The 16,890-nt window shown below is 35.2% G+C and overlaps 1 protein-coding gene across 4 annotated transcripts in view; it reads left to right on the forward strand.

Annotated features, from left to right (window-relative positions):
* The window catches only part of XRCC4 (X-ray repair cross complementing 4), a 180,785-nt gene that overhangs the window by 28,032 nt on the left and 135,863 nt on the right, over window positions 1-16,890 (forward strand). For all 4 annotated transcript variants that reach the window (XM_051643409.1, XM_051643410.1, XM_051643408.1 and 1 more), the window contains exon 3: window positions 539-726. In XM_051643409.1, coding sequence (XP_051499369.1) covers window positions 539-726 — 188 coding nt within the window. The remainder of the gene's footprint in view (window positions 1-538; window positions 727-16,890) is intronic.

Consider the following 16,890-nt stretch of genomic DNA (forward strand, 5'->3'; position numbering starts at 1 on the left):
GACACATTCCCCATTCATGGTCCTTGAATGTGAATGGTGAAACATGGATTCCCAAGTCCCTACATGTAGCTTCATTTGTAAATTAACAGTTTATTATTTTTTTATATAAGTTTGTGTGTTAGAAGCTTGGAAAACTGGATCAAGAATGCGTGAGGAGACAGTTGCATTTGTTGTCTTATAGGGCTTAGATTACATACTTTCAAAGAGAACTGAGAGGGCACAATAAATCATAGTTAAAACATTCAACTCTTTGTTGCAAGGTTAGTGCTAGAATAACTTCAGGCAAGTAGAATTGTGGACTAGTAGCAATAAACCATGTTCAGACATGGAAAAAAAGATACACAGTTTTAATGAAAAACACAGTATTCCTGCTACATCTCTTTTAGCATCTGGCATACTAGTATACATGACAGAAAAGGAATGTCCTAATACTTGCCTCCTCCTTAAAGTCTGTGAATGTGTGTCTGTGTGTACATATGTGTGAACACGTATATGTAGTTATATGTGTATTTATTTCTTGCATGTTTCTTTCTGGTAGTGTCTGAAGCTGAAATTTCTAGGGAGGCTGCTGACATGGAAATGAATAGAGAGAAGTATGTTGAAGAACTGAAGAAAGCGTTGATAGCAGGAGAAGAATCAGCTGGCAAATACAACTTTGCTATTTCGAAAGATGAAGAAAATATGGAGTGTCACTTCTCCTATGAAAGAAATCTGAAAGATGGCTCTGTAAGTATAGTTAAATGTTTAAATTTGACTGTTCAGCTATGAGAATGACCTTCTTGGTACATGTCTGTATTTTATTGGGTTTTTTAAAATCAAACAGGTCTGTGATACATGTTTCAGATTGAATGAATATTGTCAACTCAGCCATGGGCCAAACTATGAACAAATTTGTGGTTTCCTGTCAAAACCTGGTATCAGTAGAACTATTTATGTATTACTTTCTTAAATGCTACTGAATAGTACTTCTCCAAATTTTGGATTAGTGTAGTTATAGAATGAGGGGTAATAGTTTTAAACTGAAACAAGATATATTTACATTCATTATTGGGAAGAAACTATTTCTTGTGAGGGTGGTGAGACACTTGCCCAGGTTGCCCAGGGAAGCTGTGGATGCCCCATCCCCTGAGGTGTTCAAGGCCAGGTTGGATGGGGCTTGGAGCAACCTGGTCTAGTGGAAGGTGTCCCTGCTCATGCAGGGGATTTGGAACTAGGTGATTTTTAAGGTCCCTTCAAACCCGAACCATTCCATGATTTTATGATTTATGTTTTGTTTATATTACGCAGATTTGCCTCCACCTTGGAGTTGCAGTTTACTGTTAAGCTGTTACATTCCATAATCTGTAACTTTGTTTTCAATTCCTAACTTGGGAGGCTCCAACTTTCCTTTTTGAAATTTCTGCTTTACATGTTTCTTCTTTCTTCTTTCTCTCTACTCACCTAAATAAGGAAAAATATTAAAATTTAAGAAAGATGATTTTCAAATGCTAAAACAGACTTTTGAAATTAGCCCTTTTATTAATTTAAATATTTTTGGAATCTAACATTAAAATTGTTTCTTGCTTGGAAATGCATTCAATTATAACTGGGAATGTGGTTCTCTGTTGGTTTCTTGGCTGCAAAGAAGAAGACACACTTAAAGCAAGAAAGAAACCAGTATACTCTATCTGTAAACACTTTTGGCTATGTCAGATTGGGGTTTGGTGTTAAAGCTTTTCTAGGGAAAAGCTAACAAGGTAATCATCCTTGCTTGTACTTTTTAATAATTTTTTTTTCTTTCCCTCTAAAAATTAATGCTCTGTCTTTCCCAAGGTTTGTCACAACTTCAAGTGTGCTAAGATAGCAGTTGGACAGACTGACCACTCAGTTACATTAGTGAAATGATTTGGTTTTAAAAAGCATTTATTTAAAATTGCTCTGATTCCGTTCAGGGCACAGTTCTGCAATGAGTTTCACTGGTTTCACTGGCATTATTGTGGGGAAGAAAGTTGTGGGGAGAGAATGGAGATGAGATTGCAGATAGGGAAGAGTAGGAATGTCTTTGTCCACAATTTTTAATTTGTTTTTCCTGGGGAAAAAATCTAGCAGAGTTGTGTCCGGATGCAAAATGTTCAGGGATTGTCCTGCCCTCCTTTGTTTTAAAGAATTTCTACTTCAGACCTTAATTTTGTTGGTTTTGGCAAGTATCATCTTTTAAGAAACTAGCAGAGGTGTCTGACTTATAGTGACAAACCAAACTAAAAGAAGCAGACTGCCTTCTCTGGGATCTGTCAGTTGGAAGTGAAAGGTGGAAGTACTTTTTTCCTCTAAATTGGAAATAGGCAAAGAATGTAGTATAGGGATTGATCTCAAACTTGACTGTGTGTATAGTTCATGTATGTGTGTCACATTAGATGAGGAAAAATTCACTTTAAAGAAGGGAGGGGCATTTATATTACTTATTCAGTGGCAACTCACTTAGATACTTGCGGTCAGTTTTGACTTCATTTTGGTAAGCAGAGAAAGAGAGATTCAGTGAAATGAAGTTCTACTTTTTAAGAGGACCTCATTATAGACCTTTTTCCTTGTACAATATAGGAGAGTTCAACACAATTTGGCTGAGGTGCCAAAAGCTGTGTGGTGTAGGTCTTCCACTCTGCATTATCGATATTTCTGTGTATTTACCCAAGGCCTTATGGGCTTTATACCCCCTTCTTGACGCTTCTTGTGAGCACACAGTGCTGAGTGCTGTTCACAAAGGGTCTAGGTCAAAAGTACTGTATTACAGGAGGATTACAAGGTTAGGACTGACTGTTACTCAGAAAATAAAATCCTGTTTTTTTTGTCTGTGTCACACATAGTGTGTTGTAAATACCAGACAGATGAAATACATTTTTTTTATTAAGCGAAAATATCTTCATATAAGGGTCCACCTAATACAGATTTCCATCAGTTAAGGCTTATGGGAAATTTAATTAATATGAAAACGTCTTTATGTCAATATGGGAAAATAATAATCTGGCCAAAGAAAGTGAAGATACAAAGTGTCCTAGTTGCTATGCTTACTTTTAGCTTTGTCTGTCAAAAGACTGTTTTTAATAGAGATCTAATTTTTGGGGTGAAAACACACCTTTTTTCCTCCTGTACTAAACTAATGCCTACAAATATAGTTGCCAAAACCTGTATCAGAATTTCAGATAGATTTCATATGTATAATAAAATACATTTCTTACATTTTGCAAATTATTTGTGAAAGTGTTTATGGCATGTAGCTTTCACCATCAAATTAGGAAATTTATTTTCCTGGGCTCTGTACATTCAAAGGACTGAGATTCAGCTAAATGTATATTTGCTGCAGGGGAAAGCTAGAGAAAGGACTCTACAACTTAAACACAACTAAAATTCAGTGTTATCTCTTTTATCGGTACTTATTTTTCTTACTAGGTTATTTGTCTTTATGTCTTTTATTTAATTGTTAGTAATATTTTGTCTTTTTCTTTTCATGTGTCAGCAACTGTGTATGTACACAAATTAAAATCTTAGCAGTCTTGTGAAGAAAGTTGTGGGGCTGGGATGAGGGTGGAAAGACCATAGGCTGGGATGACACTTGTGAGCCAGAGCCCTATATTGAGGACCATGGAGACCTGCAACAATTTAAGGGAGTCTAAGAAGGCAGACTGCATCCAGATGTCAAATCCCTTTGACAGTTTTTTGTATAGCTTTTGGCATCAGCATAAGTAATGATCAGGGGAGTAATTTACAGCAAAAGTGTAAGAATCATTCATAAGGTTACAATTTACAATATAATTCACCTCTTGCTTAGTGGACGAACAGGTAGGTTCTTTCCGTGAACTGACATCTGCCACTCAAGTTAAGTGCTTAAAAGCAAATGCTTGCAACTACTCCAACACTATACTGGTTGGTTGAAACCAAATGTATTTTTCCAAATGCCTTAAAAAGTGTTCAGAGTGATTAATGTATAATAATGATATATATATTCATAAGATTCATGTTGTGAATGAATCTACTTAGATGCTGTTGCTTTCATTGAATCAATGAAAAAATTCCCCAAGTCACAAATAATTAATACCTGCTTAGAGAAGTTGTCTTCTTAAAATGTTTATTTGGCAGTGTCATAGTTGCATGTAACTTTTTAAAGCATCAGAATAAGAATCATAATCTAATTTGAGGCAAGTCTGTAAGTATGGTCGCACTTTTTTATTTAACATTTTGAAATCCTGATCAAAAAAAGATTAAATGCTGTCTGAGTTTTATAAATACTTGTTCTAACTATATGTCAGCTTGAGTTAGATGAGCCTAAAAACATATGCCTTTAAAAATTCTGATGTGTTTTGTGATTTATCTTCCTAATGACAGGTGGCTTTGCTGCAGGGCGTTCAGCACTCTGCCCTTAGGAACTGGTTTTAGGGTGGTGAGGGCAAAGTAGACTGTTAAGAGTCACATTAAAATAACAATGGGTTTGGTATACAGTGGGACTTGTGTGTCAAGCCAGCTGCAGTGCGAAATGGGCCACACACACAGAGATCTCAGTAAGGGGCCATTGAGGCTGGGCCAGCTAAACTGCTGCCACCTAAACAAACACCATCACAGAGTCAGTGATTTAATGCTTGATCTAAGTAGGTGACCACTTGGAAGTAAATCTTTCCAAGTACTTTAGCGAGTCACTCCATATACAATAAATAATGGAAATCCGGCAAGATTTTTTTTCGTACTGGCAATTAAGTTGATTAAATAGCCTTTGATAAACAATTATTTGAGTGCAAGCAGTCTTCCTTTTTACAGTAATGTGACAGGCTCTGGTTATCTTCTTCCCTTTTGTGTAAATTTGTAAATAGGGAGGATATGAGCCTCAGAAATTCTACCTTAGATACAGTATTGTTGCTAATTAGGCTGATGGAAGAGTTGCTGTTATTTGTCTCTTCCGCTTCCTGTGCCTGCTTTTCCATGGTCTGTTCTGTCAGTTCATTATGAGTTTACAACAGGTTACAAATAGTTGGAGAAATCCGTGCTAACCAAAACTTTTCACAGCATGCTGAATGACTGAAGAAGATTGTTAGAGCTTTTTATGCTGTCCAAACTGTCTTGGTTCAAGGTTTAAATAGTTACTTTGCTCCAAACCGCTGAGGTTATTTTGTTTGGATAACAAAGGTCACTAAGAGTTCAAATTGTTTCCCAGGCAATACAACTAACTGCTCAACTGGAAAGATGAAATGATTAATTTTTAGGTCAATGTAAAAGCGATTACTCTTCTGTATCATTTATGTCTGTGTACTTCAGGATTTAAGAGTGTACACTTGAATGAGTTTATCGGAAGCCAGGTTTAGAAATTGCTTACTAATGTGCCTTATATAATAAAAGCCTTAAGTATTATCTTTTGCATGATCTCAGACTTCCAAGTGCTACATGATTTTCCCCATCTCACCTGATGTGTGAGGTCTTCAGGTCTTGTAGGTACATTTTTAAATGCAGTTCATCACTTCTTAAGAAAAGCTCTTTTTTTTTTTTTTTTAAATAATTTTCCCACCATGTACTAATATGTGTCAATATTTGTGGATAATGTCAAAATTTCTGGATAATTAGGTTAATGCTATTTTCTTTGTTTAGCTCTTTGATTGTAATAAGCTATTTGATTGTTGCTTCAAGTAGCAGTGGTTTGGAGAACTGCTGGGGTGAAGTACATTTTAAAATGCTGTTAGTATATTAGTACTGTTGAAAAAGGAAGAATCAAACACTGCAATGCGTAGTTCTCCAGTTCCCCTCTACCTGTTTGGATCTGTGGATTGCACTGTAACTATACAGTAGAACAAAAATAGTAGTTTAACTGTTTTAAGGCCTATTTTAAATGGCACTTTAAAGGGCATTTTCATGTTTCGTAAGTACGACGACAGTCTAAATATATTAAAAATAGCCGTAAAATATTCTTAAAATAGCAAAATAATACATACTGCTTTGATTTATAGGAGAAAAATAAACAGTTGTCCTTTCTCCCTCCTGATGTTATTGTATTGTCTCCTCTCTATTCCTCTCAATTCCTTCAGATTTTCCGTTTTTGGCATACCTGCTGTGCATTTCAGCACATTTGTGTAGACATCAAGGCTTACTTTTACTTGTACAGCTGAGTGCAAATGCTTTCATTTTATGAGGAAAATCTTTAAATCGTCACATACTGACGAGTCCTAGTTTCCCAAGAAAACTATAGAGGACAGTGGATCCTCTGGAAAAGAGATTACTGTGTGTGGGTTTTAAAATTTCACCACAAGACTGTAGTCCCATATTCGCTCTAAGAATGAGTGACAGTTAGAGCCTGAAGAGCAGCAAGAAGCTCCCCTGTGTTTCTCGTCAGAAATGCTTTTAGAGCTCAGAGGAAGCATTCATATTTCTACCTGGAAAGGCACAGGAAAACCCTCAGGTTCATGATGATAATGTTTTGTTAAATTTTACATTCACTAAGATACGGAATTGATGTGTTTTACCCCTCAAAGCTTTGAGTGAATGCTTCCAGTTCATTTCAAGACACACACTAGTTCTGCAGTTACAACTTAAGAAAAAAAAAAAAAAAGAAAAAAAAAAAGAGATGTCCAGGATTTTTAAGTAGCAAGCAAATACATAAATATCTTTGTGTAATGTGATGCAGAAATAATGTAACTGTGGTACTTGGAGTAGGGAAGGTGTTATGCTTTCTGTTATTTTCTTCCCTTAAGTTGCAGTGATGTGAAATACATGTATTTTTACTTGTTTTCTCAGTGCATGATTAATACCTGTAAGTTATTAGTTTGACACAAATATGTATGCCAGTGCTAATTTGTGGTAACAGAACATTGTTAATGCTTTTAGGAGCTACAGTGCTATCAAGAATTGGAATTTGGAAACAGTCATGGTTTTTTACTGCTCATTCAGTCTGGATTAATGCAAAATTTCATTATTCTAAATCTATTAACCCGACTTAAATAGTCAGGGGGCAGGGCAGGTAAGGAGTGGAAAAAACCCTCCAACACTGAGATACCAGTAGGAAAAGAAAAATTACACACTGCCCTCATTCTCTCAATAAATCAACAGCACCCTCCAATTCAGGAATGGCTGATGTGGTCTTTATTAGCAAATAGTATCCATCACATTGAAATCAGATGTGTAAAACTCTTCAGATTTAGTCTTATACATACTATCTGGGACTTCAGCTTTGGTGAGAGAAGGTCTTCTGGTTTGCAAAGCCATGCTTTTTAGTAGTAGTTTCCATCAACAGACAGAAATACTTCATTGTAGCTTTTTCTTGCATCTCTCTATTACTGTATTTTCTTAATAAAAGTTCTCAATTATTTGCATCATCAGTTAGAAGCTATATTGTAGTTTGCGTGTGTATATATACATACAAACTGGTAAGTGTAGGCTGTCGTGCCCATAGTCTAATCCTATTCTAAGTAGTTTTTATACTTACTAGAAAATAGTGCATGAAAAATGGTCTTCATTGTTGGACATCACTTAATGTATTTGCTGTTTAGCTTGGGATAAAATTCTAACTAAAATGACTTAATGTAGAACTTGAATTACCATCCTAGTCAAATTTTCAGCTGCTTGTTACATTTTATACTCGATCTCTGTGCACTTAGTTGATTGCTATACAATTCACAAAGCAACAGGAGATAGAGTTTCATGACTCCATATTGAAAATACTTCTTTCCAGTTGCATTTTGTAACTGTTCAGTTTTAACTAGAAAGAGAATTCGTTATGCTATGTGTAGCTGGTCCATCCCAGAAACGTTATATGGATGGATTTTACTATTTATTTGCAATGAACCTGACCAGACTCCCTCTGTCTAGCCTGAATCTATAATCTTCTCTGAACCGAATGACTCTCAGGAATAAAAAAAAAAAAAAAAAATTATGCACTATCTGATGTAGCTTTTAGAGACTTGCTAACTTGATATATTGATTGGCAGTCACACTGCAAGTAAATGTTCTAGTCTAGATGGCAATTCTAAGCCTGTGGTAATGTGATGAACTTGAAAATCTGAAGATACATAGTGGGAGAAAAATTGTGAACTTGTCTAGCCTTTACAAGTACAGTTTTATTCTAAATTTAAAATACTGCTTACGCTAAACAAAAACTATGTTAAACAATCACATATAATGAGAATTTGTCTTTTTTAAAATAATGCGGAGGCAGCTGATAATTATTCATAAGGTGTTGGTTTTTTCCCCCTAACAATTGACAATAAAAGCATTTACTATTTTTTTTTATTTCCCTGAGCTCACAAAGATGATAAAAAACTTACTTAGATCATCTTATTTTCTAAATCAGCCATTCGTACTTCAGTCTGTTGGTTTTGTCAATGTTACTGATGTTGCTTACTGACATTTATTAATATAGTTTTAATCTCATTAAGCAATTCGGAGATGTTGTCTAGGATATAGGTCTAAACAAGAATGGCAATACTAGTGAATAGCACTGGAAGGATGTTCAAAGGGTTATTTCAAATATATGCAAGTGTAATTATGATAAAAAGTTGTCCTATGTCAATGGAAATTATTGAACCCACTGAGATGGCAGCTTGTTTCATGTTGTCTGTTAAACAATGAAGGTTTCTCTAAAGTCAATCATCATGCATATCCATTGCTCTCCAAACATTCCACTTTCCCCAAACTGAAGGGGTCTGAGTGAGTAATACTGTGTGTCAGTAAGGACAGTTGTCTGCAAGCTGACAGTAGTTTGCTAGCAGGCACTCCTGAGATTTGGTATATAGTAAAGCAGCTGTCTGTCTTATTCCCAGTATGACAGGATGACTGTCTGCTCTGTGGTTCCCCTCCACTGAGACTGTGAGTGCACTGGAACAAAATCCATGCCTGAAGGTAGAAAAGTAAGAAGCATCTTTCTCTGATCTCTCCCTTTCCTACATCTCCTAGTGTGGACATGGCCAGAAAACAACTGTTGTATTTCAAAACATGGCTCTCAACAATAAAAAAGAAAAAAAAAACAAACAACAAACAAGAAAAAAAAAAAAGTACTTGGAGATATTTCTGGATTTTTCAGGATTACTTATGAAGAAAATTTGTATAACATTGAAATCTGTCCGTGTTTGTGATCTCAGTTTTTTATTTTTGAAAAGCTGCATTAGTTACGTTAGTTACATTACTAGCTGCACTAGTTGATACACAACAAACCAATTACATTTCTGAGAGACCCGGCTGATGGTTTCGTTAGCTGTGATGGATGGCAAAAACATGTTTCCATTGTGAATGAATGTGAATTCTCTCTTGTTCAAGAGATTAGAGCAGTAATTAGCCTGCTAATATGCTTCTGTGTTGGCTTGAAAAATATGTGAACTACATAACAAAGATGTTTAGCTTCCAAGAGTCCTTACAGGCTATGAGTGAATTATGCAAGGTGTTTGGGAAAATTTAATTTAATTTAATAATGCCGTTACTTTGACACTGGTACCAGAAGTATCTGTATCTTGGGAGAGGATGAGTAAAAGAAGGAAACCAACCATAGCTGTTCCACACTCTGCTCCAAAATTGCTTTGTTAGTTTGTTTCTTTGCTCTTTCTCTGCAATCATACAACATGTCTTGTACTAGATTTAGTAATTTTCATGGAGGCTAACAGTTTTATCCTAAGCTGTATCACTATATATTTTGTTTTTAGAAAATCAGTGTTCATTAACATCAAACAATACAAAAAGGTCCCTATAACTGGACAGTGCTCTAATAACTTAATGATTGAGGGCATCAAACGTTGCAAATTATTCATGGTAAAGACATTCTTAATTTGTGATAAAAATAATTCTTCCAGATTGTGTGTAGGAGGGATGCGTAGGCATCTCTATTAACTCTTAGGCATGCTCTACCTTGGTTTTTTGAATGTCTGTTCAGGTTCAAGGGGCATTAGGAATGGAAGAGCACACTGATCTTGAGGGCGGGAACAGTGAGGTGAACACTTGGGCTCAAACCTGTTGAGGTTTCACAAGACCCTTGTACAAGTCACTCTGGAAATTCTAATGAAGGCCTAAGTCTATACATTGGAAATGCATTTGATTTACCATGGTAATTTAATTTTCTTTTTTGTCTGTGGTCCCTGAGAATTTTTTTTAACTTCTTTTTCTGAAGTGTCCATTTACTTTGTGGCTAGAATGCTAGGAAGATGTAAAGTTACATAGTATTTACCACAGGGTACAATTGAGGCCATCCACTGTAACTAAGTATCTTGAGTCGTGGGAAATAATGAGGGTAGATGCTACTTTTATTTTCATGCCATTATAGTCTTTGGTGGGAGTGGTGGATCTCTTTAGGTTTTATGATATAAACATAAGAAGTGAGCCCTACCTCACCTGAAAACCTGAATGTGAGAGAAAAAGTGAGCAACTCACATCCTTGATGTCTGAGCTTCTTATGAGGTAAATAAACCTACTTCTCTGGTGAAAGAAAAAAAATGCAACTAAGCTGTGAAGGTGCCTGGAGTGATTAGAGCTGAAGGGGTTAACTGGTTCACAGACCTTAATAGCAAACATGATGCTGACACCTGTGTTAACCTAGAGAATAAATGGCAGCACCACTGTTCTTAAACCATTCTGAGCTTGCGCAGACACTGAGATTCAGGAGATGGGCTGAGGCATGTACAAAGTGTTGGAATAGAAATAGGACTGAGAGTCATCAACTTAGAAAGGTGAAGTGAATTTGAGTGTATATGGCATCATCAAGACTTAACATACAGGAAAATGAAGCAACCAGGAAGCAAGTAAAGCTGTCCTTATGAGTCAGCAGTTCAAAATAAATTCTTGATCAGAAATGGTGAGGAAAAAAAAAAGCTTAACTTATTTTTGTTTTAAATTCTGTTGGACAAACTGATACCTAAAACTGACAATATAACTTTTTCTTTTTTAATTTTTTTTTTTTTCTAAATCTTTATTACCAAGAGTTTGTAAGACTTGAATTGGGAGAGTACTGTATTCCAAGTTTACCAATCCTAATCTAGTTGTGGTTTAGCTCGTTTGTCAGACAGACCTTCTATAACATGGGTGCTGTGGTTTCTTTGTGGTATGCTGCCAGAGTTGCACATGTTCATCAAATGTTGTTTAGTCGTTGCAGCATATTTATACCAGCTGGAAATGCATGTGCTTCCCTTCCTGAACAATGGTCTTTAATCAAGACCACTATTATGGAAGGCTGGAAAGAGTAGTATACATGATTAGTAGGATGCCAAAATCAGAATTACACACACATTTTTCCTAACCCTGTCATGTTGCTCTCAAGGTAACAAGTTTGCAGAGGGTACATAATCTCTGGAATCAGTACTTTTATCCATGATTTCTCTTATTTCTGTATATATTATTCAGACTCAACTTAAAGAACTTCAAGGTAATAAAATCAAGAGTCATCTTTGAAAATTCTGAGCCTTTAGGAATTGCATACTATCTTTAATTTGCTGGGAAATTCTATTTTTCCAGGTCTGTCTAAACAGAAATATCCACAAAACCATTTCACACCTGTTGTGCTTCTTTCTTCATATTACAAAAAACATGAGCTTTTTGTTCCATGCTTTTTTTGGGAACAATTTCTTGCTTGTGCTAAAGCTCCACTAACTTTTTTTTGCAGTTGGTACTAAACTAACATGTAGAGAATGCAAATATGTTTAAGTTGGTGTTAATTTCCTTGGTACTTGATTAATTCACAGGAACTGAAGTGTGCCTGGTAGCACTCTGAAAATGTGTACATTCACAGATGATAATCAAGAATCAGGTATATACTTTCAGTCACAGGTGTAAAACTGATCTGAAGTCTTTTGCTTTTATGAAGGCTGTGTTTCTGTTAATTTGTAGTAATTTTTTATGCCAGATATTGACAAGTTGATCTTTTGTTGTGGGTTTGTTTGTGGGCTGTTTGGTTTTGGTTTTTTTCCCTGTTAAAGTCAATAACTGGAACAGGAGAAAATGTCTTTTCTCACGTTTTCTTGTAGTGCTGTAGCTCTTGATAAAGCTGCACTCCTTAATCCCAGTATTCCTGGAGTTCATTGAGAGAACTGCCCTGGATCTTTCTCCCTTCTTAAAACCAATTTTTTAGAAGCTGATTTTTGTTTTTGTTTTGTTTTTCTCTAGTTACAATTTTAAGGCTGATCAAAATCTAACTGTCTAACCATGAATCAATCCAGACACACATTCAGGGATTGTCAGTGGCAGGTCTGTCTTCCTGTCAGGGACCCTGTGGACCTTCATAGACAGGCTTACAAATTCATTATATCACAATGTTTGAGTGAGTGGAGGTTCTCAGTGTGATTGCATAGCTAATTTGGAGGTTGACAATAGATACTTGTGATATAAGCTTCCTGTTAATTTTACCACAGCTGACATACTGGTTTTCGATTTATCTCAAAACTTCATGGCTGTGTGGGTACAGTCAAATTTTTATCAGTTATCTGTCAGTTTGGCATTTTAGTGGATTACTTCTTAATTGTCCATCGCTTTCACATAAAGAAAGACTTGTATTTTGTGGTGTATGAGGGACTTGATTTGGTAGCTTGTGCATGTAAAGCACCACTGGGTGGTGTTTTTTTTTTCCCTTGGAGTGGTTTCTAAACTGTGACACAAAAGAGCTTACCTCACAAGTTCAAGCATAGGACTTGATGTGTAACTGCTATGGAGTTGGAGTAGTACTTAAAATGTAACTCTTTGTTAAAAAAAAAATAAAAGAGAAAGAAAAGAAATTGCAACAAATTACAAAGTGGATTCTACAATATGCAAGCATTTTCCTTTCATCTACAACTTTAAACTTAATCTGGACCATAACTTTAGAAAGAATATATTTCCATGTGGTCAATAATTTGTTAATATTTGTTAAAAATATAATGTGGGATTCTTCAGAGCTAAGGCATAACACTGTTAATGCTTCAACAGTTTGGTGGGTGACATAAAACCTCTGTGTATTTTTTTTTTTTTATATATACACCAGATTAAATTGAGCTCTCTGTAGACTTAATTGAGGATGACAGCAATATACATTGATTTTTGAGAAGGAAATATATATTTTTCTCTAAGGTTAGGGTAACAGTTTCAGAAAAATTATATACAATTCTGAAATTATTTTTTAAATGTTGAGAAACATTGAGGAAAACAGTTTTACTGAATGCATAAGTAGTACTGATGCAATTAAGGCTCTGAGTGTAAGTTTTCTGCTTGATTGATTTAAATGAATCCTTATCCTTTATTACTGCTGTAAACTATAACACTTAGTTCATATCACTGTGAAATGGAATAAACTTTATTCTTATTTAATATGAACAATTTATGAGTCATTGGAGTAATTTTGGCTTACTTGCACGTTGGTCTTTTGTATCTATTAAGATTGCTTGTCTAAATTTTGGAAAGTTTCAACACATTGTGGATATAAGGTAAAGGGTATAGAAGTGTTTTTTGTTTCTCATGGTGGGACTCTAATGGATGTTGTGTAACTATTGTTTTCAAAGTACTGTGCAACACAAGATGGAGACACATTCTTGTACTTATTACTAAAGCTTTGGGTAGTGCTCAAAAACACTTATAGTTGACAAGTAACGTAAATCAAGCTATAGACATTTGCTACTTTAGAAACTAATCCTGTTTCTTACATTAGCACAGCTTGGATTATGTGATGGTTTTACTAGTTGAATAGGTTTGGTGTTTCTGCAGAAGCTCCACTGAAAGCTTGCACAAGATGTAATTAGTTTTGAAAAGCTATATTTAACCTCTTAAGCAACTTATATGGCCTTTTTATTTTAAGGAGTATCCTTTTAGAAATGAACATAATATTTTTTTAATGAAACAGGACAGTGAGAGGTGTTACTTTGATAAGGCCCCAGTAAATCTTAATCAATAAAGAGATATTAAACATAGCTAAGGCATAAATGTAATCTTCAAAAATATTGGGTAGATGCTTCACATTTATTTATTTATCTATCTATTTTCTGATCGTGTTTTGGATGATATATTGTCTGTATTCCAGAATATTTCTTCCAGTACAGGAAGAAGCAGACTTTAAGAAAAAGAATCTTTTCAGCAGATACACCTGGGAAGTTCTTTGTTGATCAAATCAGGACCCTCTAGTAGGGACCAGACGTATGGTAAGAGGGATTCTCCACATGATTTTCCCTTCAGCACAATCTGTAAAGGAGATGGGAAGAGAGGATTTGTCATTCAGCTAGCTCTCTGAATTTCACTAAAATGTTTTGATATGTGTGGTGGCCTTTCTTCTTTTCCCTCCTTCATTAGAAACCTTAATTTAAAATACAGAAAATAAAGATGGCAGGAAAACCTGAAGTTGTAACTAAGACATGTTTTATCCCATAGTGGTTTTTTGTAACAGTTGAGACTTACCCAAGTGCTGTCTTGGTTTCCTCTGAAGTTGAGCATTTAAGTTTGGAGATCATTCTCTTACAAATCCCAGCTGCTCTTTTCAGTGAAGAAAAGTAAGTATTCATAGCAATGGCCTAAAGAGAGTTGTTTAACAGATAGGATCTGGTTTCCTTCAGTGTTTGTTTTCAAGGATTATCTTTTAGTCAGAGTAGATGTGCAGCTGTTTCACAGGTCCTAAATTTTCCATTCCTTATCAACTTGACACCTATGGAAGATAGGCAAGATCTTGAATTTCCATCAGTTCTTTCCCATGGGCGTGGAAACTAATTTTAGAACACTTGGTAGATAAACAGTTGAACTGATTATTTCAGAGTGTTTTAGGTCACATAGCAGTATTTTTGTTTTAGTTCGTGCAATATTGTAATCGATAGAAATGGCAGTAGTTGTAGGCGATGGCATACTAAGACACTAGATATTTTTACAGTAATGCTATTACTTGTAGGCACTTCAGTTTGGAAAGTTTTGTCTACAAATACATTTTTGCTGAATATTCCACTAAGAATAATGCAAAAAAGAATACTGAATTTTTGAGAAATCAGTTTATCTTAGTCTTCTGCATGATGGCTTTTAAAACTCATCTAGATGCCTATGGTCCTTCTCATCTTCAGGGAGATTTTGTGAACGTATTCTCTTTGAAAAATCTGAGTCTGTTTTTTTGTTAGTTGCTTATTCCAGACTTTACATGGTAAGTGAGAGCATGTAAGTGCAGTAGTTAAGTGAGCATCAGAGCAGATAGCCAAGTAAAAGAACCTGGAACTTTCAACTTACTTGTTAAACACAGTTACATCTGAATTTGGATTTCAGAAATACTGTTTATTGTTCGGTCCATTACTTGGATCCTGTTGAAACAATCACACTTAGCTGAAGTAGCAACTTTTCAGTTGAAATTTCTACATTTTTACCACTTCAGGTATGTTACATAATTTCCTCATCAGCTGGAAATTATGTCTCAGTTCAAAACTAATGCAATTCAGGCATTTCATTTGTTGAAAAGGAAAGTGCAAGATATCAAGGGAGAGCTTGTTTCTTATTTTCTTTCTGGCCAGTAGGTCAGCCAAATTATGTCTCAGTATCTTTGTATTTATACAGCAATCATTCTTTACTGTGTCTTCACAGTGACTCAGCCCAGGCAGATTTCAATCCCTTTTTTCCACCCCACTCCCCTGGCTTAGTCACATGCAGTTTAGCAGTATTGGAGAAGCTGTTTCTTGGCTCTATCTACAGATAGTTTTGATTATCGAAAGACAAAAGAACTTCATTCAAGTATAGCTTGTAACTTGGGAACTTAATTCTGAACAGAATAGCATGCCAGTCTGTTTCTCTCATTTTCAGAAAGTCACCGAGATAAAATTAATGTCTGGATTCAATACAGAAAAATGTAATTACGTTTTTGCACTAACTTTTGTAAATACAAAAACTGCTCAAAAGAAAAAAAAGAAACAGCTGAAAACTGATTCTGTCGCTCATGGTCCAATTATAATGTTCATCTCCTCTGCATTGTTTTCACTTTCTAGTTTTCTGTTATCTTGCTTTTTGAGATCCTTTCCTGAAGGTTTTTTGTTTTGGTTTGGTATGGTTTTTTGTAGTATAGCTATAAAATTATCATTCTGAGAAAAAAAGGAACTAAAATGCTGAGTCGATGCCTGTTACACCTTAAAATTATGTATGTTATAAACAAAGCATTTCCATGGCTTCCCATCAGTATCACAGTTTAAGCTGCTCATATGGTATACATCTGTGGTCTTTTGGCAGCGTTCTTGGCTGCTGCATGGGAGTGTTTTGAGTTTAAGGCTAACCTCTTATCTGTCTTCCCATCAGTCTAGAAGTTATGAAACTCTTGCACTTCTTTCTTTACATTGCTGCCATGAAGTGAGCTATTAAAAAGTTACAGAAATAAGGAGGTTTAAATAATAATGCTGCATGATGGGAATAAAGGTGTTTGGTTTTTTTAACAATAAAACAAATACCTTTCAGTTCTTTAGCTGTGTGCTTTTTAGTTAGAGATCATGGTACATTTCCAAAACACAGATATAAAGGATGACTGTTCCTTGATTGATTCACTTGATCCATGCTGTATTGCTTTCAGGAAACGTAGTAATGACTATGCAGATGGCTAAATCAAGTACATAAATCTAAATCAACAAGTTTTGCATCATTTAGATGGTCAAATGTCTCATTGTTTCTTACTGAAAGCACGTTTAAATAAGACTTTTCCTGCTTAAGTGAGAGTTTAAAAATGAAAAAATAGATGAGAAAAAAATGAATTTACAAAAATATGTTAGAATCAAGAGCAGATAGTCTTATTAGTATTTCTATTATTGAATAATGTTGGGAAAAAAAACCACACATGTATTCCATTAGTTTTTTTCTTCTGAATCTGAAAAGCAAAAGTATTTGTATGTCACAAAGACAATCCATTAGTTACTAAGGAAGATATTACATAGATAAGGACATTTAAGTTTTCATCCCTCTCAAATAATTTGTGTTCAGAAGAGCAAAAATAGTTGACTGAACAGA

This window comes from Apus apus, chromosome Z (genome assembly GCF_020740795.1).
Source record: "Apus apus isolate bApuApu2 chromosome Z, bApuApu2.pri.cur, whole genome shotgun sequence".
Taxonomy (NCBI): domain Eukaryota; kingdom Metazoa; phylum Chordata; class Aves; order Apodiformes; family Apodidae; genus Apus; species Apus apus.